Source organism: Aquarana catesbeiana, linkage group LG03, assembly GCF_042186555.1.
Source record: "Aquarana catesbeiana isolate 2022-GZ linkage group LG03, ASM4218655v1, whole genome shotgun sequence".
NCBI lineage: Eukaryota > Metazoa > Chordata > Amphibia > Anura > Ranidae > Aquarana > Aquarana catesbeiana.
In genome coordinates, this window is record NC_133326.1 from 525908424 (window position 1) to 525935999 (window position 27576).

A 27576-nucleotide genomic window follows, 5' to 3' on the forward strand; every position below is an offset into this window, starting at 1 on the left:
CTCCCTAAGGTGGATTCCGCCTTCCACCTTAACCGGGACATTTTTCTTACCTCTTTATGTCCTCTTCCATTGTAAGGTGGATTAGACAAGTTGGCCTTTGAGCCTATGGTCTAAATCAGTGGTCTCCAAACTGCTGCCCTTTGCATATCTTTATCCAGCCCTTGGGGCACAATTTCTTCCACTGATACTAGTCACTATTCCTTCCACTGACATCAACAATGATAGATAGTGTCACCTCTGAGGAGAGCTGTAGTGTCAGTGAACTCACATCCCTAATAGAATGAAGAAAAAATTACTCAAACATGAGTGTATATCCTCTAGTGGGACTTTAATTTGGGTCACAGGTAGGTAAGTATTAACCAGTTCAATACAGGGCATTTTCACCCCCTTCCTTCCCAGACCAATTTTTATTTTCAGCGCTGCCGCACTTTAAACGACAATTGCGCGGTCATGCGACGTTGTACCCAAAGAAAGTTGATGTCCTTTTTTCCCCACAAATAGAGCTTTCTTTTGGTGGTATTTGATCACCTCTGCGGTTTTTATTTTTTGCGCTATAAACAAAAGAAGAGCAACAATTTTGAAAAAAACACAATATTTTTTACTTTTTGCTATAATAAATATCCCAATTTTTTAAAAAAAAAACAAATTTTTTCCTCAGTTTACGTATTCTTCTACATATTTTGGTAAAAAAAATTGCAATAAGCGTATATTGATTGGTTTGCACAAAAGTTATAGCGTCTACAAAATACGGGATAGATTTATGGCATTTTTAAAATAAAAATATTTATTTTTTTTTTTTTACTAGTAATAGCGGCGATCGCGATTTTTTTTCGTGACTGCGACATTATGGCGGACACATCGGACACTTTTGACACATTTTTGGGACCATTCATATTTATACAGAGATCAATGCTATAAAATTGCATTGATTACTGTATAAATGTGACAGGCAGTGAAGGGGTTAACCACTAGGGGTTAAATATTTCCTAGGGGAGTGATTATAACTGTAGGGGGCGGGGACGTACAAGGGGAGGAGACCGATCAGTGTTCCTCTGTACTGGGAATACAGATCGGTCTCCTCTCAACTGACAGGACGTGGATCTGTGTGTTTACACACACAGATCCACGGTCCGGCCGGTTAACGGGCAATCTCGGGTGCCTGGCGGACATCGCGGCCACCAGGTACCGGGCCCCGAGCAACGCGGCGGGCGCGCGCCCCATAAACGGCCGGGTAGCCCAGGCCCAGCAGCGGCAGTTTTAGGTTGGTTTGTAGGCGCTATTTTTAGCGCAATAGCGCCTGCAAACCGCCCCAGTGTGAAAGGGGCCTTAGTGTACAGAACAGGACACAGGTCCCTCACCTCTGTTCCTATGATCTACCTATTGTGAGAGGGGTTATATATGGATATCCCTGTAGATTTTTTTTTTTTTTTTCATTTTTTTATTATCCAATTACCTGAAGGTAGCTGCATATAATCCATGGTTAAAGTGGTTCTTTTTATACCCTAATGCATTCACTGCATTAAGGTAAAAGGAAAACACCCCACTAACTGTCCCCCAACCTATCCCTAAACACTTACCTGCCTCCTCTCACAGATCCAGCACTGTCCTGGCTGCAGAATAGCTCCCCTCACTTTCTGGTCTCAGAGGAGAAACTAAGGGCAGTAGGAGCTATAATGAGTCAAACTCTTACAAGGAGGAAGTGGGAGCATTTCTTACTGGCACTGTGCGTGTCTATGGAAGCACACAGCCTGACTCGGGAGTGCACCCCCATGGGTGTACCCATGGCGTACCCAAGGGGTAGGGTTACCACCTCATCCCTTTAAAACCGAACACATATTAATTACACAGGTTCTGTGGCTGATTAAGGTGGTAATTAAACTCACTTGGTGCTTTATCTGCATTAAATTAGCCTCAGAACCTGTCACCCGGAGCAGGGAGAACCAGACAGCACTGGTGGGGGACTTCCAGAAGAGGAGGTAAATGACTGCTCTGTGCAATATCATTGCAGAGAACAAGTATAACCTCTCTTTTATTTTAATTTAAAAAGAAAATCACCTAATATCACTTTAAGATTAAAGATTCTATGTCCTGAACTGCACTCCTAGAAAAAGAATTTTACAGGCAAGTCAAAAATCCTATTCTTGCTTTAGCAAACAACATGTCATTTGATTAAGGTTTACATCGACTATAAGCATATACTTGGTTAGCAGGTTTACTTGCCATGTACAATGAAACAACCAGTTTCCTAGTTTTCAGGGGTAAACATGGAAATAACACAGCAGATACGTTTTCACAATTAGCCTGCAAGTTACGATACCTGTGGGATTCGGATATATTGTAGTGCTGGACTGCTTTGCTATTTCCTCTGCAGCCATAATATACCCTTTCCAATTACCGAAGAGATGTTTCTGCCGCTTTGATGGCTTGTTACGCTAACAAACACAAGCCTTTCCTTTCTCAACTGACATTATTGTAAAGAATAGTTTTCCTGTTGAAGTATAGCTGGTAATATTATTGTGCACGTCCTAGCTTATAGTGTAAAACGTGCTGCTTCTCAAAGGTGAACCCTTTGCTAGTTTTAAATTGAAGAGCCATTGCAATCTCTAGATATAAGCAGTTAACTGTTTACTTTCTTCCTCTTCAATTAGAAAGTATTAGGCAGTTGCTACTAACTAATGACTTTGAAATGATGTGTCTGTGCTAGAGTTGCCACCTTTTCTTCAAGACAAACCTGAACACTTTAGCCATGAACGTCAACATTTTATTTTTACGGGAGAACGCTGTGGACTCTGGTGTAAAGGGAAACTCTGATATAAGGGGGTTTCTGCTCACCAAACCTCCCACTTACATCAGAGTCCACAGGGCACCCCTTACATCTGAGTCCTCCTTACCTTAGTGTACTCATTTGCTTGGAGGCAGGAGAGAGAAGGAGGAAGGAGTAAGACTTTAGTCACAGACACTGAATGTTGAGCTCACTCACCCGAGGATGGAGGCTCAGGCACCGTCACCTTTCATCAACGATAAATCTGCCGGTTGTTGAACTTCAAACTTCCAGCCCACACATCCCTTTCTTGAGGCACAGAATGCCAGGCATTGGAGTGTGGATGGGCAGACAGAGGGGTAGGGGCGAGAGGAGGAGGAGCAGATCAAGCCCTCTCTCCTCTCCTGTCTGTGTATGGGGCCCATGTGCACACCTAATGCACTCGGCAGTTGTGGTACTTGGTTACTTGGGGAGCCATGGTCCATTCTGAAAATTGTGTCCGCTGGTCTGAAACCCGGACACACGATTCAAAACATGGACTGTCCAGGTGAATCCCGAACAGGTGGCAACCCTAGTCTGTGCCTGTCCCCCCCACTACATCATGATGACTGACAGTACAGATTCCACCAAAGAAATCAGGAAAAGCTGCTATTGCATTATGGTGCAGAGGTTTTCATTCTTAATCCTATTATTTATGACATATTGAGGGGGTGAGGCCACACACTGCATCAAAATTTAAATTTCTCTGCATGTTACCTGTTTGAGGCCCCGAAAAAAAAGGTGCTTTATCAAAATCCCCGAACTTCACCATGTATTATTACAAGACATAGGTGTGAAACTAGCCTTCTCAGAAGTTTTTGTTTTGCTTAACTTAAAGAAGAGTGCCAGTCATTCTGAAAATGATCTCCTCGGAGCAGAAGCGGGAATGATACCTGCCAGAAATAGATCCCCACTCCCAAAAAAAAAAATAAAATACATGCAGAGAAGGAGGGAAGTAGGAGAATCGGTGGAACCTCCCTTTGCAGGTGAAGTTCCACTTTAAATGGCACAAAGCAATTCAGGTCAATGCAATTAAAATGTAGTATGCAGACCGCAACAGAACGCATTGATTTGCGCTTGGGCTGCAGACCTATACATGAGAAAACGCTATTAATGCAGTTGTGTTTTCTTTTAAAAATAAATAATGGTATAAAACAAGCCCTTTTACCCAACTTTACCCCAAACTTCCCTCTTTCCCTCTAGATGAGTGGTTCTCAACTCCTGTCCTCAGGACCCACTAACAGGCCAGGTTTGCAAGATAACTGAAATACATCACAGGTGATATCATTTGCTGCTCAGTGATTGCAGTATTCTAGTCTGCATCTCCCCAAGGTAATACTTAAAATCTGGCCTGTTAGTGGATCTTGATAACAGGAGTTGAGAACCACTGCTCTAGATCTTGTTCCAGAATTATAATATTTCTTTTACCTTGGTTCTGTAATGAGAAGCAACCCTTATTACTCCCTGTCACCAGGCTAGAAAATAATAATAATAAAAAATGATTCCAGGAGCAGAAACTGGGAGGTTGGTTCCTATTGACGTAGACACCCCCCCAGAACAACATCTCCCAAGAGTCTGATTCCTATGCTCAGTGTGTGGGCAGGCTCTTAAGAATCAAGGCAGCAGCATTGTTTTACTATGAAACTATTTAATATATGCCTAAACACTTACCTGCCTCCTATATGTGGAGCAGCGGTGTATTTTGGTTTTGTGTTGCCCTAGGCAAGACTACAATTGGTAGCCCCCCACATCTAAATTATTCCAACCCCAGTTGCTTCAGAATTGCACACGCCTGTGCAAAGGCGACAAACTACGTAAATGTTACTATCCATAGGTGACGCTTTAAAAGCCGTTACAGGTTACCACTTTAAATTTACACAGGTGGTCTGGTGCTGGAATTACTGCCTATGATCTGATGTTCACGGTGATACCTCACATGTGTGGGACGCTGGATGTTTGTATGCCTGCGGGACCGACATGTGCATTTGCCTTTTTAAAAAAAAATGTAATGGTGCTGATGGTTTCTGAGTAAACCGAAAGTGATGTCATGTCATCGCTTCCAGTTTACTGTTATATATCCCAGCTTTGCTTGGCTCTACAGCCAGCCTGCCGACGAGCCGGCTGGTCGCTCGGGTCTCCCAGTGGGACAGAAAAACAATAGCAATCGGACGGCTAGTAAGCCATTCCCATTTCTATTACAAGACAGCCGACCGCCAGCTCTAAAAAACGATACCTGGCCCCGGTACAGGTGCCATCAGAATTGCCGCCCAAGGCAAACGCCTTGTTTGCCTTGTGGTAGATACACCCCTGGCGTGGAGTAGGACAGAGGGCTGAGGGAAATAGTGAGGTTTGTATTCCAGGAGGCAGAGATAGGAATGCTGCTTGGGATTTCAGTAGAGCGGGGGGCAGTCTTATCAGCCCAAACAGGAGGTTAGAAGCTTACCTTTTTTTCTAGTGATCAACAGGTATATTTCTTTACTTGTGTATTTAAAGGGGTAAAAAAAAATGCATTTTCTCAGACATACAGCTCCAGCTTGTACCAATTTAATTATTCATATGCCATACTTGTGAGGCCGCTATGGAAGTGGGAAATCCCTGTAGTAGTCTCTGCTGCTACAGTGATCGCCATTGTCTTCTGGGTTTTGTGCTGAGTGGCTGCCCTGCTGCATAGTAACCACAGAGGATTGCTTGCTCAGCAAAGGCACCATTCACAGAAGGCCTTGCATTTTTCTCAAGGAATGCAAGGCATTCTCTGATTGAATGAGATAGAGAAGCAGGGCGATGATGTTATAATCTCCATCTTGTCCAATCAGAGAAAACCTTGCATTTATTGATAAAAATGCAAGACATTCTGTGAATGGTGCCCATACAGAGCAAGTGACCCCTGTGGTTACTATGTAGCAGGATAGCTGCTCGGCTTGGACCCAGAAGACAGTGGCAATCCCTGTAGTAGCAGTGACAGTGCAATGATTCTCTGCTTCCACAGTGGTCCCACAGGTATGGCATATGCATAATTACAATGATTCAAACAGGACCAGTGCAACTATGCAATATAATCCATACCTGGAATTCAGCTTTAATTCCATAAGAAATGAATGGAGTATTATGTGTATTTGTAGAGCTGCTGTTTTGTGCCTCTTCACAGATGCTTCTTGTTACATTTTATGTTCTTTTGCAGATTGAATGTTCCAGCGTTTCAGATTATTCAGAGAAAATTATCAAGGCCAACCACTTGGACAACAGTAAGGCTTTTGAAAATGTTTTTATGTTCAAAAACGTAAAGGCAAAGCTTTTATTCTTTATTGCTGCTAGGCCTGACGCAACTTTTCACATTGTTAAATGCCAGTATATGGATTTTCCTCCTCTATGGAAAAGGAGCGATCATTAGAAAATCACTGTTAGCAATAACAAACACTCCTGACCCTCTGTACTTGCTGGAGGGAGTAATAGGAAACCTGCAATATTTAGAAACATTTATGAACAAATATTTAGGCTTTTACTGCAGAACTTCATGTTTGAAAATGCTAACCCTTTGGCTCTCATGCTGATTTAAATGGTAACTATGAGCAAACTCAAACATGACATACAGTATATGGTGCAGTTTGTCACAAGCATTACCACAGCAGTTTTTATAATCATAAGTGGTGCTGCGTGCCTAAAAAACAATTTTAGTACCCCTTTAAGACTGCATAAAAAACAATTTTCAAAAACAACAAATCAAATATGAATCAAACAGTGACAATTGAGTGATAATTCGGTCCTTGAAATGTCCTTAAGTGTATAATTGCTTGCATACACTTGCCCTTTCATCAGTGAGAAAACATGTATTCATTTATCCAAACGTGTGTTTCCTTTATTAGTGTTCACCACTATGTACTCCAATCATCCACATGTGATGGTGATTAGCCCCTCACCCGATGTGCCTGGGGGAGAAGACCAACCAATGGTCTATATGCACTCTTTTGCCTTTCTGGGGATCTGAGCAATTTCACTTCCTAATGGCAAACTTGGCATCCCCCTAAGGAAGCCATGTGTCCCTGTGGCGTAACGTGTAGGGGAGGGGGCAATCTGACCTCATTCTGAGGTGCGAATCAAGAGAGCATTGCGGTAACACACTGTCTGATTGTTACATACCCGTATTGTGAGGATTGTATGCTTTTTACAGTTTGGTGCACTCACAGCACCAAAAACATTTGAGTGTTTTATACCATAGTATTTAATAAAACTGGATGTTTTTAAAAGGATAAGCACTATGTCCTGCTATCTCTTTTTATGATTTGGGTGAATGGAGATAAGAATAAAGAAAGGAGGATTTTAACCCCAAGGTTGCCATTGAGGAAGTGAAACTGCACATCAGATCCCCAGAGAGGGAAAAGAGCGCATATGGACCATTGGTTGGTCTTATCGCCCAGGTAAGGGCACATCGGGGATAATCACCATTGCATGTGGATGATTGCAGCACATAATGCTGAACACTAATTAAAGAAACAAACGTTTGGATATATGAATACAAGTTTTCTCATTGATGAAAGAGCAATTGTATGCAAGCAGCTACTGTATACACTTAAGGACATTTCAAGGACTGATTTATCACTGAATTTTCACTGTTTGATTTATAATTGATTTGTTGTTTTTGAAAAATGTTTTTTATATGGTCTTAAAGTTATACTAACATTGTTTTTTAGGAGCACAGCACCACTTATGATTATAATTTTGCAAATTAGTACACTTTCCATGAGAGTGTGTATAGGTATGAGCGATTGTTCTATAAGTATATTGATACTAGATTTTTAATATATAATACTAACTAGTATAACATAGCAGCACACAAATACACACACTCCCCCATACCATAGTTTTGTTGATCCTGTCATTAGATCCGTTGTTTCAGTTTCCAGTAAAAGGGTGACAGTGCTGTTCGATCTGCAGTAAAATCACACAGCTGTGTTGACATCCTGTGGACTGGGTAGTATTAACGGTGGCACTGTCACTTCCACAGTGGCACTGCGCAGGTTTCAATTTGAAACAGCACTGTTGGAGGCAACCACGCATGCATTGAAACATAAGATTGCTGCACACCCTCTAGCAGTGCTAATTTCAATTGGTGCTTGTGCGATGCCACTGTTGAGTTGGCACCCTTGCACCACAAAGTTTATACTGTGTTGCTAGGCTTCCAGGGATGATGGTGAGGATGCGGTTTCCTAAGAACAGATCCCTCACAATGGGGAATGGGCCTGGGAAACAGGGACAAATGGAAACCTCGCAACAGACCTCTCACAACAGGGACTGTGCCTGAGAAATGAAAATGAATGGTAACCTTAGAACAGACCTCTCACAACGGGACTGTCCCTGAGAAATGAGGATGAATGGTAACCTTAGAACAGACCTCTCACAATAGGGACTGTCCCCAGAAAATGGAGATGAATGGTAATTTTAGGACAGACCCCGCACAATGGGGACTGTCCCCAGGAAATAGGAATGAATTGTAACGGTGGAACAGACCCCACATAACAGAGACTGTTCCCGGGACATAGAGATGAAAAGTAACCTTAGAACACACCTCTCACAATGGGGATGAATGGTAACTTTACTGTAACTAACACCTTTGCTGGACAGATTGCATTATATACTGTATGCCACTTTTAATATCTTCAAATACTTTCTGAATTAGTGACCCAGAACAAGTATACTTTTAAAAGTTCTGACTTTTCTCCGACTGTTCCTGAACTGTATGCTTGTTCCATGATAGCAATCTGAAATGTAATAAAGTGCATGTAAAGTGTGTTTGGGAAAACATTTTTTGCCTGGATATCCCATCACAGTGTGTCCCGCTGGTAATGGCCACCAGGTCACAAACAGAGAGTGAATCTATCCTTTTCGGGACACAGATATCAATGAAACACAGGCCTGCTCACAGGGAAGAGAGACTCTGATCAACTCCTTCCAAGTATTTATCTTCTCCCCAGTCATACCTTCTGGAGAAAGAGACAAGGTGCGCCAGACTAAGTGCAGTAATTTAAGGATGCATTTAATATAATATAACAAACAGACAAATGGCTACTCACAAAAAGATGAGATAATCAGGCATGTAAATATAATGGGGTTCCAGGGTCACTGGAAGGTCCATGGGGAGATGAGTTGTAGATGGTCCTCGGCCTAGCACCCCTGCAGATGGTGTAATTTCTATCAGCAACGTCCGGAAAGCCAGAACCGGAGGTGCGCCTCAGCGTTGAACATAAGCTCTGTAGACCAGAAGTGACGTGGCGACCAATCAGAAGACGCGTTTCACAGCATCTGCTGTTTCTGCAGTTCTATCAGTCTAACCAGAAAGTCAAGTATTTGTAGACAGAGGATATGCTGTATTGGCCAGCGGAAGTAGTAACACATGTAATTGTATGAAACGGGCAATGTCGCCACAATATAGGTAAATAAAAACAACAATTGATTAGCACAATGTAGAATTAATGTATAAGTGGAATAAAATATAAATATATAAAATTATGTATGTATATATATATATATATATATATATATATATATGGGGGATTAAAAATAGATATATGTATGTGAAGTACCGTATTTAGTGGCGTATAACATGCGCCGGCATATAACACGCACCCCAAGTTTAGGAGGGAAGTTTAAGGAAAAAAACTTACATTTTAAATGCCCATCAATGCAGCCTTGCACACTGTCCACCTGCAGCCTTCCACTGTCCACCTGCAGCCTTCCACTGTCCACCTGCAGCCTTCCACTGTCTACTTGCAGCCTTCCACTGTCTACCTGCAGCCTTCCACTGTCCACCTGCAGCCTTCCACTGTCCACTTGCAGCCTTCCAGTCTCCACCTGCAGCCTTGCAGTGTCCATCTGCAGCATGTTTTGGTTTTAAATTTAGCACCACCGCCCCCGCCGCCGAGATCTTCGGCTCCTCTCGCCGCCAACATAGACCGAGCCGAGTGTACTCGTGTACTCGGCTACTCGGCTCCGCTCGCAGTAACGCCCCCGTCCCGCCCCTTGGCCCGGCTCCTATGATGGACACAACACCTGTCCAATGGTGGGACGTAAAGGCTAGGAGGCGGGACTGGGCGTGACTGCGAGCGGAGCCGAGTACACAGTACACTCGGCTCGTTCAATGTTGGTGGCGCTCCACGGACAGCGGAGATCGGCGGGGATCAGCGTATAACACGCACCCACGATTTTCCCCTGATTTAAAGGGGAAAAAAGTGCGTGTTATACGCCGATAAATACAGTAATTAAAAAATATAATAACAAATAATAAATGATTAAAAAAAAGAGAGGGTTATTATAAAAGAGATTTTTATAGGGATGAGGATGAATGTCCAACTGAGAAAATGGGACTTAAATAAAAAATATATAAATGTATATATTGGAAATAAATGTATAAGGATGTGCCATATCTGTTAACTAATTATTAGATTAAATTAAAAACTATACACATGTACCATGCATGCACTAGGATGTACCATGTGTAAAAGAGATTACAGAAAATAGATATATAAGCAATCTCATCAATATAAGAATAGATAAAACACATGCATAATGATATGCCATATATGAGGGGAGACCAACGTATGAACATCATATGAGAATGCTGAACAGGAGGATGTGTGCGCATGCATATGAATGACAAAAAACATGAGAAATGGATAATCCCAGTATACCTCCAGAAACATGCATGCATACATACATATATACGTGCACATGCACATATACACATACACACAAACACATGTACGCATACAGGAATCCGTAACACACTGGAGAAATAAGAGATGAGAGGAATGATCATAAGAATGATCATGGGAGGTAATTAATACAATTGTAATATGAATACGTGGAGCAAATCCCACATGAAGAGCCCTAAAAAGTGAGATCATATGACATGATAAGCTATACATCACCTGAAGGTGTATGTATGACAAACTTTAGAGAAATGTGTGTGGAGACCTAAATTTAAAGGTGTATTGTGAGGATCAAAGTATGTATAAGCAAGTCTGTACAAATACCTATACATATATACATAAATATATGTGTGTACACTCACACACACACACACACCGTAAAACATAACACATCATGATAAAACCATTAGATTACGGTGTGAATATCTATTTCCTCGTTTAGGCCATGAGGTGACATGATATTCAAAGAATATATCCAAAAAGTCTGTTGTTTACAGAGGCGTTGGACTCTCTCAGCTAAAGTAAATTTATCAGGTATCGATTCAATAATCCAGACTTTGAGATCTATGATCTCTTTGTGATGGTGTGCAGCAAAGTGCCGTGTAACACTGTATTTGGGATTTCCCGATTGGACAGCACGGCGATGTTCTCCAAACCTGGCACATAGGGCCCGGATGGTTCTGCCTAATATAAAAGGCCACAAGGGCAGGAAATACAATAGACCGCATATGAAGTGGAACAGTTGAAAAAGGAGCTTAAGGTAAAGGTGTTGCCGTTAGTCGTGAAGGTTTTTTTTGCCATGGGTGACATGTGGGCAAGTAAGGCAAGAAGCCTTTCTGCACTGAAGCATACCTAGAAGCGGAATTAGCGTAAGCTGTTTCAGCATCTGATTTTTGTGATTGCCAAGAGATTTGGTTTTGCTAGGAGCAATCTTGCTCTTGATGTTGGGTGCCCTGCGATAAGCAAATTTTGGTTTATCAGATAAAGACTTAGATAGATGTGGGTCTTGGTTGAGGATAGACCAATGTTTTTTGAAAATGTTCTCCATGTTTTTGTGACTAGAATGGTATTGTGTGATAAACCAGGTTATGGGTTCTGATTTCTGTTTTTTCGAGACAGGCAGGTATTCTTTTTGGTACAGGGTACATGCCTCCTCAATGAGATTGGAGGGATAACCTTTATTGACGAACTTTTTCTTAAGTAATGTACTTTGGGATGTGTAATCTTCTAACCTTGTACAGTTGCGTCTTAGGCGGTGGAATTGGCTCTTAGGTATTTAAATAATGATAAATGTTGGACTATTTCCAGATACAGATATAGGTCCACAATCCCTACTAATTAATTTGAAAATGGAGACTAGGGGAGAGAGCCTCGGCTACCTCCTAAAAATTAGGATTTTTTAGTGGACCATATCATCTGTATAATAAGGTAAGCACAAACTTAGGAATTGATAAAATTTACATTTTATTGATTACAAAAACACATAATAGCAAGTGTAATAAAATCATGAGCTACAAACAGTCCATTAGAGATACTTAATACTAATTATCATTAGTCCGCAAATTGCTGGAAAGATGCTTGAATATGCGATAAGCCAACATGTTTCGCAGATTTCCTGCTTCTTCAAGGGCGTCGCTTACATCTGTTGGTATCTCTAGATTATATAAATTCATATTAGGTACTGTTTTATAGTTACATTGTTCAAGTACAGTTTATTAAACTAGTAAAAGTGCTTACCCAATAGAGGTTATCAATGCCTAAAATGGGGCATGCAAAGCCCGACTCACATCAAAAGGCTCAACCTGCTAACAGCTGATCGCGATCAATACCCCAGGGCAGTCAGAGCCTATGGGGTTGGAGAGTGGGATGTCGGATCACGTACTGACCAGCCTAATAAATAGGTATATCCTGTGTAAAAAAATTATAATTTTTCAGCTAATTTTATCAGCTAAATTTTATTTTGCAGGGGGAGAGATATTAGTTATTATAGTTCATAGTACTGATGTATTGGTTCTCACTTTTACTGTCCATACATCCTCAATAGCAACAGCTATATTAAACCCATAAAACCATACCCCATTTGTTATTTTAAAAGAGATGGCCGTCCAGATGGATAAGACTAACTTATACCCACCAGAGAATACATAATCAATTTCAAAAACGAATATACACATGTATCTGTATCACTGTAGAGTCAAATGTGTCAGCTATTATATAAATAGCTGACATACCCCCATTAGTCACTGCAGAATGCATCCATATGAATAAAAATGGCACATGGAGCATTATATAAGCGCTATAATATGAGTTTATATTGATATTAATAAAGGGGGGATAGTACAACATTGAGTTGAGTATAATTGGAGCAAACTATTCCAATCTCTCAATGACAAAAGAACAGGGGAATTATCAGTTTGTTATTTACCTCTGGTTTTATGAATATAGGAGAACTCCTGGTCCACCACCCTCCGGACAAGGTCCACTGCAACCGCTGTTTGTGAAGCTGGCTGAAGGAGACGCTGAGCGCGTCTCCTTAAATTTCCGTGATCCCCCCGGAAGTAAAGGGTCAGCTGACCCCTGACTTTACTTCCGGAGCGAGAGCCCCTGTGTTGCGCATGCGCAAGACGGTCGAAACTGGCCGTCATTGCGTCAACGCACACCGCGCAGCTAAGTCGTGCGCGGGGAGGGAGGAAAGGGAAAGATGTGATGACCCTAACCTCCCGCCAGGGGCGCCCGAACAACCACACTCATTACCTAATCGCCACCGGCTGAGCAGAAGAACCCCCGCTGTGAGGTGCCATGCAGGCCACTTAGCATCAATATTGTTACAAATCTAAATATCACTGGTACATATATAGAAACAGGAAATCTGCAATAATGCATACAAAAATTCATAGTTCAACGCTTGTATAAACCTTATTAATATATTGAAATAATTGACTTTGAGGTGCTACAGAGTCAAATATTGGTATCCATTGAGGAGTAGGGGGGGGGGGGGAGAAATAAATGGGAAGGAAGGAAAAGGGAAAACAGCGTAATAGAAAATGACACTACCTATGTTATGAGGAGGAGGGAAAGGGGGGAGAGAGAAATATGGAGAAATTCTAAACCATATCCTAATGGGCATTTTAGCCCCCCTAATACCATCCAGTAAGCCAGATATGTCATATAACAGGAGGCATGCCAGTCAATCAAGCAGTCCTAACAATCAGGCCAAATATTGACATGGTCTACGTTGAGTTTATGGGACAAAAACACGAACAAAAACCCCTTGGTTGGTTAATGTGCTGCCAAGTCTAAGGTGCCAACAGAAGGTCCAATCAAAAATTATTAATTATCAACTTAAGTGTTGTTGATTATAAAAATGGTTTAAATGATAAGGCGGTATTGAGGCCTGGTGGGTAGGTGGCTCTTTGACCGAAGATCCATCTGGCCTCATATTGAAGGATCCTCTTGTCAAAGTCGCCTCCTCTATCGGATTCAGGGATCACCTCTAATGCAAAAAATGATATAAACTTGGGATCATAACTATGATGTAGTCCTACATGTTTGCAAATTGGGGTATATAGTAACCCCGCATCAAGGTAATAGAGGTGATCCTGAATCCGTTTGGCAAATGGGCGTTTCGTCTTGCCAATGTAGAATGCGCCACATAGGCACATTGCAAGATAAACTATCCCGATGGTATTGCAATCTGCATATGTTTTGAACTTATAGTACCCACCTCTCGGTAGCGGGCAACCAGTGCCCTCTCTTATCCACGGACATTGATCGCATCCCCCACATTTAAATGTCCCCTTTCCACCCGCCGCTCCAAGAAGGGGAGCGGCGGGTGAAAAGTGACTATGTACCAGACTATCTCTAATTGATCGGGATTTCCTATAGATGATTTCTGGTCTATTCGCCACGTATTTGGATATAATTGGATCTTCTGATAGGAAATGCCAATTATTTGTGATGAGTTGCCGAAAAATGTTTTGATGTGCACTAAAAGTAGTAACAAATTTGGTAGTGGATTGGGTTTTTAATTTCTGCGTACGAAAGATTAGTGATTCACGTGTTTGTGTGCTAGCTCTTTGAAATGCTTTTTTTTTTTTTTTTAATTATTTTTATTATATTTTCAATGTAGGTACAAAACAGAACAGAGCCTATTGGGCATACCCAGGCTCGGTCAACAAAAACATAGAAAAAGAAAACAAGAGAAAGAAGAAAAAGAAAAAAAAAAAATATATATATAAAAAACACATAGAAACCTTCTATATGTTCCTAACTAAACCATTGTACGCTCAAACCACTTTTGCAGGCTATTCAAATCAGTCCTCCAATTCCATGTGTACGCTACAGTACCCATTTTGTTCATTAATGGAATGAGAAGTGCAAGGTAGTACTATAATCATATTCACAATCATATTCATATTCCCCCCCTTCCCATGTCTATTGACTGAAAAGACTAGGGACTATTATGAGATTAAGAACGCCATTTGAGCTATGCCCAGTTACTTTATGGAGCGAACTAATCATCAATCGAGTCCGCATTAGTAGACAGGGATTCCGTCCAAATATCCCATATTTTGTGGAATTTTTTTTCACAACCACGTGACAAGTAAGTAGCTTTGTACAGTGGTAGGGCCGCATTCACCAACCTCTTCCAGAAATTTATTGAGGGTGCAGACGAGGCCCTCCATCTGAGTGCTATAGATTTACGGGCATAGTAAAGTAATAGTCCTAGCAGGGTTCTGATTGCCCGGCGTGGGGCCAGTGGTTTAACGAGTCCCAGCAGACATACACTACCGTTCAAAAGTTTGGGGTCACATTGAAATGTCCTTATTTTTGAAGGAAAAGCACTGTACTTTTAAATGAAGCTAACTTTAAACTAGTCCTAACTTTAAACAAATATACTCTATACATTGCTAATGTGGTAAATGACTATTCTAACTGCAAATGTCTAGTTTTTGGTGCAATATCTACATAGGTGTATAGAGGCCCATTTCCAGCAACTATCACTCCAGTGTTCTAATGGTACAATGTGTTTGCTCATTGGCTCAGAAGGCTAATTGATGATTAGCAAACCCTTGTGCAATCATGTTCACACATCTAAAAACAGTCTAGCTCCTTCCAGAAGCTACAAAACTGACCTTCCTGTGAGCAGATTGAGTTTCTGGAGCATCACATTTGTGGGGTCAATTAAACGCTCAAAATGGCCAGAAAAAGAGAACTTTCATCTGAAACTCGACAGTCTATTCTTGTTCTTAGAAATGAAGGCTATTCCATGCGAGAAATTGCAAAGAAATTGAAGATTTCCTACAACGGTGTGTACTACTCCCTTCAGAGGACAGCACAAACAGGCTCTAACCAGAGTAGAAAAAGAAGTGGGAGGCCGCGTTGCACAACTAAGCAAGAAGATAAGCACATTAGAGTCTCTAGTTTGAGAAACAGACGCCTCACAGGTCCCCAACTGGCATCTTCATTAAATAGTACCCACAAAACACCAGTGTCAACATCTACAGTGAAGAGGCAGCTGCGGGATTTTGGGCTTCAGGGCAGAGTGGCAAAGAAAAAGCCATATCTGAGACTGGCCAATAAAAGAAAAAGATTAAGATGGGCAAAAGAACACAGACATTGGACAGAGGAAGACTGGAAAAAAGTGTTGTGGACAGATGAATCCAAGTTTGAGGTGTTTGGATCACAAAGAAGAACGTTTGTGAGACGCAGAACAAATGAAAAGATGCTGGAAGAATGCCTGACGCCATCTGTTAAGCATGGTGGAGGTAATGTGATGGTCTGGGGTTGCTTTGGTGCTGGTAAGGTGGGAGCTTTGTACAGGGTAAAAGGGATTCTGAATAAGGAAGGCTATCACTCCATTTTGCAACGCCATGCCATACCCAGTGGACAGCGCTTGATTGGAGCCAATTTCATCCTACAACAGGACAATGACCCTAAACACACCTCCAAATTGTGCAAGAACTATTTACAGCAGAAGCAGGCAGCTGGTATTCTATCGGTAATGGAGTGGCCAGCACAGTCACCAGATCTGAACCCCATTGAGCTGTTGTGGGAGCAGCTTGACCGTATGGTACGCCAGAAGTGCCCATCCAACCAATCCAACTTGTGGGAGCTGCTTCTAGAAGCGTGGGGTGCAATTTCTCCAGCTTACCTCAATAAATTAACAGCTAGAATGCCAAAGGTGTGCAATGCTGTAATTGCTGCAAAAGGAGGATTCTTTGATGAAAGCAAAGTTTGATGTAAAAACAATGTTATTTCAAATACAAATCATTATTTCTAACCTTGTCAATGTCTTGACTCTATTTTCTATTCATTTCACAACGTATGGTGGTGAATAAGTGTGACTTTTCATGGAAAACACAAAATTGTTTGGGTGACCCCAAACTTTTGAACGGTAGTGTACCTCTACAGACAGTGGCACAGGAACAGTGGTGACAGTCAAAATAAATTTGGTTACCTCGACCCAAAAAATTGCAATCTGAGGACAATTCCAAAAAATATGGATAAAGTCCGCTGAGACTGAGTCACACCTCCAACAAGAGGCGGAGATAGATGGATAGATTCTATGTAAGCGCTTGGGCGTGTAATACACCTTATGTATTATTTTAAATTGGACCAATTTATCTCTGGCTGATACTAGCTGTGAGAAGCGGTATTCCCACATTTCTTCCCAATCTTCTGTATCCAATGCCGGGAAATCTACCTCCCACTCTGCCTTAAGGTTTTCTAGTCCCGTGTGTACGTTAGGGAGTAATGCCCTATATATGGAAGATAAAGGTTTAGATAGAGCCTCATCTCTGAGCAGAGTCTCTAGATTCGAGGTGTAAAAGGCCACAAAGGCCCCTGCAAACTGAGTGTTGAAAGCGTGTCTAAGCTGCAGAAATCTAAACAGGTGTGAGTTAGGTAAATTATATTGTTCTTTCAACCTATCAAAAGTCTGTATTTTGCCTTCAAGACAAATTTGATTTATGTATTTAATGCCCTTGCATGCCCATACCCCAGGGTTGGGAATGGACCTGAATTCTGGTAATTGCGGATTGAACCAAAGGGGGCAATAAGGGGAAATGTGTCCAGAAGGGATGGGGTGTATTAAATTTGCCACTGTCCACGCCCGTATTACCGCTCTCATTGCTGATGTAAGAGGGAAGGGAGCTCTAGAGCCCCGGTAAAGTAGATTCCTTAGCGCCTCATAAGACCCCAAACGTGCTGCTTCTAGAACCACTGCTGCGTTGGACTCGTCAGAGATCAGCCAGTTATGGGCGTGTGATAGCATGGCCGCCACAAAATAGGAGTGAAGGTCAGGGCAGGCCAAACCCCCCTCTCCCCAAGGTCTCTGCAGCACCGTCAGCTTAAATCTCGGCTGACCGGATCCCCAGAGAAAGGATAATAGAACGGTATTTATTAAGCGAAATATCTTTTTGGGGATCCAGACAGGTGCGTGTCTTAGAGCATAAAGAAAGGCAGGCAGAAGCTTCATCTTAAATAAATTTATCCTCCCGATTAAAGAGAGGGGAAGATTCGCCCAAGCCCTCAGTCTCTTTCTCATCCCCTGCACCAGCGGTTCCAAGTTAAGGGTATAATAGTCAGAGGTAGATGTAGAGATGTGAATACCTAGATATTTAATTTTGTCTGTCCACAATAAAGGTAAATTAGGATCTGCAATATCTTTTGCGGCCCCAAAAATTTGGGATTTATCCCAGTTTACTTTGAGCCCCGAACAGCTAGTGAAATTAGAGAGAATGATCAAGGTCTCCCGAAGGGATTGGGCAGGGTCACTCAAGAAAAGGATAAGATCATCCGCATACAAGGCCACTTTCTCATGAATGGATCCCACCTGTATGCCCCTAACCCCATCTGCCTGTCTGAGGGCCGAGGCAAGTGGTTCCATCACCAAGGCAAAAAGGGCCGGCGACAGTGGACAACCTTGCCTCGTGCCTCTTCCAACAGAAAAAGGCGCCGACAGAGCACCACCCAGCTTAATCTGCGCGTTGGATCTTTATATAGAATATCAATCCATCTGCGGAATACCTCTCCAAAACCCATAACCTCCAATACCGTGGACATAAAAGGCCATGCCACTGAATCAAAGGCCTTTTCAATGTCCAGTGTTACCATTACTCTTGTGGAGGACTCAGTGGGAGGCAGCTGGAGATGGGTGAACACCCTACGCAAATTTATATCTGTTGACTTCCCTGGCATGAAACCAGTCTGGTCTATATTAATTAGGGAAGGGAGAATCGTCCTCAGTCTGGTCGCTAGCATTTTTGTCAAAATCTTGAGGTCGTAGTTTAGTAGGGATATCAGCCTATAAGAAGCATAGAGGGATGTGTCTTTGCCGGGCTTAGGGATGAGGACTATGTGTGCCTGATACATTGAAGGGGGTAAGGACATCTGTTTTTTACTTTCAGAGAAGACTTTTAACAATTTTGGTGCAAGTAGTGAGAAGTACATTCTGTACCATTCACCAGGTAGGCCATCGGGCCCTGGTGTTTTACCACTAGGAAACGAGCAGATCGCCTCCTCTATCTCCTCAATGGTAAACTCTCTGTCTAAAAATTCTAAATCCTCCTGCGAAAGAATGGGTAGGCGTAGGGACTGCAAAAATTCCCTACGTCGATCTTCAGGCCATCCAGGGACCGCCTTATATAAGTTTTCGTAGAAGGATCTGAATTAATCTATAATTTGTTCGGGGGTAGAGATAACCTGACCATCTGAACCAAGGATTTCTGACACCACCGTCTGCATTTTAGAGTCCGCAACTAAATTCGCCAGGAGTTTGCTATTTTTATCTCCGGATTCAAAGATCTTCCCTGCTAAGGAATTTAAATCTAGATGTGTGGCTGAGACAAGATGTAAAGACAATGCTCTTCTTGCCTCGGCTAACCGGGTAAAGTGATCTAGGGTCGGGGAGCCAGAAAAAGCCTCCGCCGCCCTAGCCTCTCCCTCCTCAAGTACCTGGACCCGACCTGACATCTCAGAACGGACCGCTTTAATAGCTGAAATGTATTCTCCTCTGGTGTTGGCCTTAAAAGCATCCCAGACTATCTGCTCCGAGGCTGAATCCTCATTAATCTCCCAGTATTGTTGTAGTTTGGGAGAGACCACCTCCCCCACCCTCGAATTCTGCACCCATTTGGGTGCTAAACGCCAACAGTCACGACTCCTGGTGTTCGACAACTCCAAGGTGACCTCCAGAGGTGCATGATCAGAGAGGCCCGCCGGCAAGTACGAGACCCCTCTCACCGCCGCCAGGGCACAGGTGTTGCCAAAGACCAAATTGATCCTAGAACCAGATTTATGAGTAGTAGAGTGAAAGGAGTAAGCCCTAGCGGTTTGGTGCTTCCATCTCCAAATCTCAGTGTAATTAAAAGCTTGTGCCCAATGAAGCAGGTCTGGTGAATACGCCCTATTTGGATTGGACGAATCCAGGGATGGATCCAAGATAGAATTAAAATCCCCAGCTATATATATTCTGGAAAATTGTAACTTGGCTAAGAGCTCATATACCTTGTAGAGGACCCGGTGGTCAAAGGGTGGAGGCACATATATATTTACTAAAGCATAGACCACCGCTCTGATCTCCAGTAATAGAATTATGAATCGGCCATCTTGATCAGTTTGTAGATGCACTACCTTATATGGAAGGGATTTGTTCAATAAAATGGCCACTCCCCTTGCATAACTGGAGTACGTTGCATGAAAGGATTGCCGTACCCAGGGTCTGCGTAGCGCCAGGATCTTGTTCCCCAGAAGATGAGTCTCCTGTAGGAACAAGATATGAGGCCTATGGTTATTCAGATATTTAAACATTAGTGCCCTTTTTACTTTGTCATTCAGACCCCTCACATTCCATGATACCAATCTTAAATCCATTGATGCAATGACAGATTATAATTAAGCATAGTGATAACTACATATAGAGGGTCAGCCCCTATGGGGCCAAGGGGGAGTGTCAAAAGGATAACGATTTTGCACTTGACATAGTGAGCATTAATAAAGACACATGAAATGTAAGTATCAGTCAGTGGATGTAGAGCGTACAAAAAAGAAAAAAACAAAAGGTAGCCTGTGAACTCCCTACTGACCATGAAGTACCCCTAAAAGAAAAAATTAAACACTGAACAGAAAACAATAATAACTATGGTCAGTTTAATACCCGAAACCTAAACTCAAATTTCTAGATCTTCGGACTTCTGAAGAAAAAAAAAGTTCCAAAGTGTAGCGACTCAGTGTCGCCGATGCCTCTTCAATTGGCGGGAAAAAAGAAAAAACCCCCCAAAAAAAGAAAACTGGGGGGGGGGTTGATGCTTCAGTGAGTTACTTCTAACAAGGTGGCTCTGTGGTAGAAGAATGTATAGTAAAGTCACATCAATTCTTGAACTGGAGGATTTTTAACGATTAATGTTCCCAAAAAAAATAATTAAAATAAAAATAACATGTACAATCCTGCATGAGGGGTAAGGAGCCAGCGAGCAACGACCTCTGGTGATGAAGTCAAGAAGCTTTACAACAGGAACCGTTGGCTGGATGAAACACCCCCTCGAACAGGGATCCGGAAGGAAAATGGGATCTTTGTGCTGATTTTGGATAGCGACTCATACTTGCGTTTACCGTAGGTTGTTCAGCCAGTCATCAGCGTCAGCCGGAGAGTCAAAGAATCTGACCGTGCCATTGTGAGGAACCCGAAGACGGCTGGGATATAACATGCTGTATTTAATATCCTTTTCACGTAGGCGCTTACGAACTTCATTAAAGGACTTCCTCTTTCGCTGCAGTTCTGCCGAGAAATCTGGAAACAAAAGAATTGAGCCACTGCCGTATGAAAGCGGGGAATGATTGCGGGCTGCGGAGAGGATCCTGTCACGGTCTCTGAAGTTGAGAAAGCGGACCAAGAAAGGTCGGGGATTTGCACCCGGGATACTGCATCCCGTGGGTACACGGTGGGCACGCTCGACGACATAAGTCGGAGAAGTATCCGCGAGGTCCAGCAGTTTTTTGAAGAAGTCTTCCGCGAACTCCGCCGGTCGGTCACCCTCTTCCCCCTCCGGGAGACCCAAAACGCGGACGTTGTTGCGTCTCGCTCTGTTTTCTGCGTCATCAGATTTAGCGACAAGCAGCTGTACCGTACGCTGTAATTCCGCTATGGTGTTAGTGTGAGTGGCTGTAAGGTCTTCAGTTGCAGATATTCTAGATTCTGATTCAGTCAGCCTACCCCTGATTTTATCCAGTTCATTTCTAATGAGATTACACTCCTCTGCGAGGCGATCTATTCTCACTAGCATGGAGGTTTTACTTTGTTCGATGGCAGCCAGGATCACTGCAGTACTATCTTGAGAGGGTGGGCCAGAGAGAGCCGCACTCGGCGCCTCGGGTTCCATGACTAATTCTGTCAGCAAGGTTTGCAGTCTCCCTATGAGAGAAGGATCTAGTTGTGCAGCTGGTGAAGGCGGTTGTTCGGCCGTTGTAGGGGCCAGGCGACCCGGCGTGGATGAGCTCTTGAGTCGGTTCCTAGGGCCCATTGAGTAGAGGTGGGCAGCAAGCTCCAACAGTCCCTCACTGACTTGCAGGTAAAAGCTGTCCAGTGAGGAGGGCCAGCCAGGTGAATCCTGCAGAAAGGATCAGGGAGCCGGATGGATGGAGGAGGGTAAGCTGGACGCTGGACCTCAGAGCACCTCAGCCCGCCCCCCTAGTCAGTTACCCCAGATGGCTTAGCAGGAAGGTGTAGGGCTGGCAGGGGGCCGTGGGCGGCAGAAATCCGCGCTCCCGAATGGAACTCAGGCCGGTCGCGATGTTCCCCAGCCGGTCGGCAGCCCAGGAAAGTGCGGTGGGCGGCAGGCTGCGCTAGGCCGCAATAGGCCGCGGCCGCACCGGATGGTCCCAGCGGCCCCACGGATCAGGAGGAAGGTGTAGGACTGGCAGGGGGCCGTGGGCGGCTGAGTCCGCGCTCTCGAGCGGAGATCCGGCCGGTCGCGGCGCTCCCCGGTCGGCCGGCGGCCCAGGAAAGTGCGGTGGGCGGCAGGCTGCACTAGGCCGCAATAGGCCGCGGCCGCGCCGGATGGTCCCAGCGGCCCCACGGATCTCCCGACTCCACCAAACACACAGAGGGGCAAGATGGGGGATGAGAGGAGCCCCTTACCTCATGGATTAGGTCCAAGGATAGCTCACTTCAGCAGGGCACAGGCCGGGAAGATGGCGGCGGCCGCGGATGTGAAGGCCCGGTTGTCACTGGCTGATCCCCGACCGAAAAAACTCCGCAATATCCCCACAGGCTGCAGCAGGGGATGGTTGTGAGTCGGTAAGCAGGTATTTTTTTCCCTTTTTGGCTAAAGTAATGTGTGGATGGCTAAGGATTTTGTATCGGATGCTCAGAGCTCCTCACTAGCACATCTGCCTGCTCTCACATCCGGACACGCCCCCTTGAAATGCTTTTTTAAGCACCTTTTTGCTACGTATCCCCTTGTAATCAGTCCTTCGTATAAAGCCTTGGCTTCTTGGTAGAAATCCTCGTCTCTCGCACAGTTTCTGCGTAGTCTTAAGTATTGACTGTACGGTATGCTTCGTACCAGAGAGCGAGGATGTGCGCTAGAATAGTGTAGGATAGTTTTCCCCGCTGTTTCTTTCCTATATAAATTACTATAGATGGAGCCATCGCCTCTAATAAAGAGACGTAGATCCAAAAAAGCAATACTGTTGGTGTCAAATTGGATAGTGAATTTGAGGTTAAAGTTGTTATTAGAAATGAATATCCTGAATTCGGATAATTCCTGAGCGGATCCTGTCCAGACAAGCAGCACGTCATCAATAAACCTTCGCCACAATAGGATGTGGCGAAGGTGTATCACAGCGCAGTCATCCGAAAACAGTTCCCGCTCCCACCCCCCCAGGTACAGGTTGGCATACGATGGGGCACAAGATGTCCCCATCGCTACCCCCTGTACCTGGAGGTAAGTGGAGCCATTGAACAGGAACATGTTGGTAGTGAGAATGTGTTGAAGGAGCGTCGTAATGAATTGACACAACCTCCAATCATTCCGATCCTGTTCTCTAAGGAAAGTAGCTATGGTTGCTACACCTTTGCTGTCTGGAATGCTGGAATACAGTGCCTCTATATCTATGGCAGCTAAGATCGTTCCAGGAGGCACTGTCAATCCTTCAATTACCTTTAAGAGGTCCAAAGTATCCTTCAGATATGACGGCAGTGCCATCACGTGAGGACGTAGGTAACTGTCGACATATCTGCTAGCTGTTTCAGTGTGGCTACCAATCCCCGACACTATAAATGGGGTATGGTTTTATGGGTTTAATATAGCTGTTGCTATTGAGGATGTATGGACAGTAAAAGTGAGAACCAATACATCAGTACTATGAACTATAATAACTAATATCTCTCCCCCTGCAAAATAAAATTTAGCTGATAAAATTAGCTAAAAAATTATAATTTTTTTACACAGGATATACCTATTTATTAGGCTGGTCAGTACGTGATCCGACATCCCACTCTCCAACCCCGTAGGCTCTGACTGCCCTGGGGTATTGATCGCGATCGGCTGTTAGCAGGTTGAGCCTTTTGATGTGAGTCGGGCTTTGCATGCCCCATTTTAGGCATTGATAACCTCTATTGGGTAAGCACTTTTACTAGTTTAATAAACTGTACTTGAACAATGTAACTATAAAACAGTACCTAATATGAATTTATATAATCTAGAGATACCAACAGATGTAAGCGACGCCCTTGAAGAAGCAGGAAATCTGCGAAACATGTTGGCTTATCGCATATTCAAGCATCTTTCCAGCAATTCGCGGACTAATGATAATTAGTATTAAGTATCTCTAATGGACTGTTTGTAGTTCATGATTTTATTACACTTGCTGTTATGTGTTTTTGTAATCAATAAAATGTAAATTTTATCAATTCCTAAGTTTGTGCTTACCTTATTATACAGATGATATGGTCCACTAAAAAAAAAATCCTAATTTTTAGGAGGTAGCCGAGGCTCTCTCCCCTAGTCTCTATTTTCGAATTAGCTCTTAAGTATGTTATTTACGTACCTAGGAAAGAATTTCCGGCCATCGGTTTCGTGTAATTTTTAGCTGTAATAATATTATTGCAGTGGAATAATTCTAGATCCAAGAAACATATAGAGTCAGGGTTCATGACAGAAGTAAAATGTTAAACCAAAACTGTTGGTATTGCAGTAAATAACAAAATCGTTAACAGAACTCTCAGGGCCATCCCAAATAATAATATACCTATGTAGTAACCGTAGAAGACCAGGTGTGCCGAGAAGGGGTTGTTGGCCCCAACACACCTGGTCTCCCACAGTCCCATGGTCAAGTTGGCGTAGCTTGGGGCGAAATTCGCCCCCATGGCTATGCCCTGTTTTTGCAGATAGAAATCGCCATCAAATACGAAATAATTATTCTCCAGGCAAAAACGAGTAGCAAGGAGGATAAAATCAATTTGCTGTGTATTGAGGAAGGGGTCATTATTAAGGAAATGGGCTACTGCCTGGAGACCAACTGTGTGGGGTATCGAGGTATATAAAGAACACACGTCCAGAGACACCCACAGGTATGATGGTTCCCAGGTATATGGACTTAGTAGATCTATCAGATGTGTACCATCTCAGATGTAGGAAGGAAATGCCTAGGCCAGGGGTTGGAGAAAATAATCTATGCAAAGTGAGTAACTGGTGGTGAGACTGTCCATGGAGGCTACTATAGGGCGACTTGGCGGGTTATTGGTGTCTTTTTTAATTTTCGGTAAATTATATAGGTAGGGTACTTGGAAAAATGACTTCTGAAAAAAAGCAGCCTCTGTTTTGCTGAGGGTACCCTCTGTAAGTGCTCGTTTTACTATGGAGTTGATTCCTCAATGAATCTCGGTAGAGGATCTGTCTTCAATTTTTCATAAGTGTTGTTATCTGAAAGAAGTCGGTTTGCCTCCATCATTTAATCAATTTTATTTTGTAGCAGTATACCTCTCCCCTTATCAGCTGATCTGATAATGATGTCCTGATTAATGCTGAGAGATTTCAGGTCAGATGTTCCAAAGAGCTGAGGTTGTTGGTGAAGGGGTGAGACCTAGAAGATTCGGATGCACAGAGGTTCGTAAGTTCCTTGAAAACAACCCAATAGAAAGTAGATAGGTAGGGGCCTTTTGACTGAGTGGGGTTAAAGATGGATTTGGGCCTAAACGAGGTATGTACTATGAAGGGGGTGGGTTGAGAGTATTGGGACCATACTAGGGGGTCGTCATCTTCATCCACATTCCATAGATCGCAAAGATTTTGGATTACTTGTTGGTCAGCAGGGGTATCTATGGAACTGGATGAATCTTCAGGAACCATACCAGTAGTTTTGTTGGCTTTCATATTGTAGTGCCTCTTAAGAGTTAAATTCCGAATGAATTTATTGAGGTCTTTAAACATAGTGAAAGAATTGGGATATGTAGTAGAGGCAAAATGTATTTACATTTATTAAATTATCTCATCCTTTTGTGAGTAGCCATTTGGCTGTTTGTTATATTATATTAAATGCATCCTCAAATTACTGCACTTAGTCTGGCGCACCTTGTCTCTTTCTCCATTGTGTTTTCCACAGTTGTGCTTCTCCTCTCAGGGTTGCTGCCGACGGTGTATACCCATATTGACTATTACCATTTTGGTTATCTTCCCCTTCCCTGTATATAACATTGGACAATTTCTTTTATCCCCCTGCCTTTACCCCTATACAAGAGACTTTGCTGTGTTGGTCTTTGTGCCATCTCACCTCCCCTTTTTTTCATTGATATCTTCTGAGCTAGCCTCCCAGGGATTGGCTGGGTTGGATAAATATTCATAACTCCAGGGGTTTATCCTCCCACACTATTTGTTGGAACATTTTCCCACCAACAGGCAAGAGTACTCAACACCCATGTTTAAGAAAAACCTACAGAATCCTGACAAATAGATTGCAGCTCAGCAGTCATAGTACACTAAATATAAGATATGTGTAGTTCTGCATTTAGGTGTAAATATGGCTGCTGCCTCCCCTGGTAACTCCTCTAAGTGGAGTATTAGTTCATTCTAAAGTGTAAAGAGGTGAATAATAAAGTGCATCAACCTCCAAATAAGTGCAACCTACTGTCAAAATATTTGTAAAAGATCCTAAGTACTAAAAACCATACATCAATACATAAAAACACAGTTGTGAGTGCTAGCAAAAAAAATTTGATATTTAAATGTGTATAATGGCAGCACACAATTCATATATAACAAAAAGGGAAGGGATACTTGCTAAGAGGCATAAGAAACAATAGCGAGGTAAAGAAAAAAGAAAAAAAGAAAAATAACAATATTTATTAGAAAATTCCATAACATGAATAGAGCATTCAAAGATAAAAATCATGTAGAATGATACAAAGTATACAGTGAGTCCTTGTGCATCAACGCGTTTCACCATTAGGCTTCCTCAGGATACATTCAAGGTTTCAAAGATAACAAAGAGAGAGCAGATCTCACTGTCTGAAATAGAACATATTTATATTAAAAATTCTATTAAACATAACACACATATTTAAAAAGCGCCTGTCTGTCCAAAAGAGAAGTCAGGGCACAGCAAAAGCTTGAACGGCGAAAAAACGAGAATACCTTGCAGGAGAATAAGCCTCATGTATGGGTATCCAGATAAAGAGGATATCCAAAAGTATCATCCAGGAAGGGTTAATTCCATCAGTCTATATGCCGTTAATTGGAAATGGCCATATCTGGCAATCAATACAAAATCGCATGGTCAGCTAAACATCCTAATATCCCCATACAAAAAAAGGGGAAAATACCTGCTAACATAAGTAGGTCAGAGATATTAAGCCAAGTAAATTCCAAAACAGGGACCAAATAATACCATGATATCAGGACCGGTAGCCAAAATGAAAGGCACTGAGGCCTTAAAACTGAGGTGCCTTGATGGCTGCAGAGCAGAAGTTCCTGTGCATAGACAGGTAATATGGTCCCTGTAATGATCTGTAATAAATAAAGGCAAAAACAAAATCTATGAATAAGGCCTATATAGAATTAGATGGAAAAAAACAAA

At 42.8% G+C, this 27576-nt stretch overlaps 1 protein-coding gene and 1 long non-coding RNA gene across 6 annotated transcripts in view; one reads left to right on the plus strand and one right to left on the minus strand.

Annotated features, from left to right (window-relative positions):
- The window catches only part of LOC141132631 (uncharacterized), a 134038-nt gene extending 125000 nt beyond the window's left edge, over window positions 1-9038 (minus strand). For all 3 annotated transcript variants that reach the window (XR_012242936.1, XR_012242935.1, XR_012242937.1), the window contains exon 1: window positions 8866-9038. This is a non-coding gene — a long non-coding RNA (uncharacterized lncRNA). The remainder of the gene's footprint in view (window positions 1-8865) is intronic.
- Window positions 1-27576, plus strand: part of PRMT8 (protein arginine methyltransferase 8) — a 276876-nt gene that overhangs the window by 169320 nt on the left and 79980 nt on the right. For all 3 annotated transcript variants that reach the window (XM_073621240.1, XM_073621239.1, XM_073621241.1), the window contains exon 4: window positions 5979-6042. In XM_073621240.1, the coding sequence (XP_073477341.1) occupies window positions 5979-6042 (64 nt within the window). The remainder of the gene's footprint in view (window positions 1-5978; window positions 6043-27576) is intronic.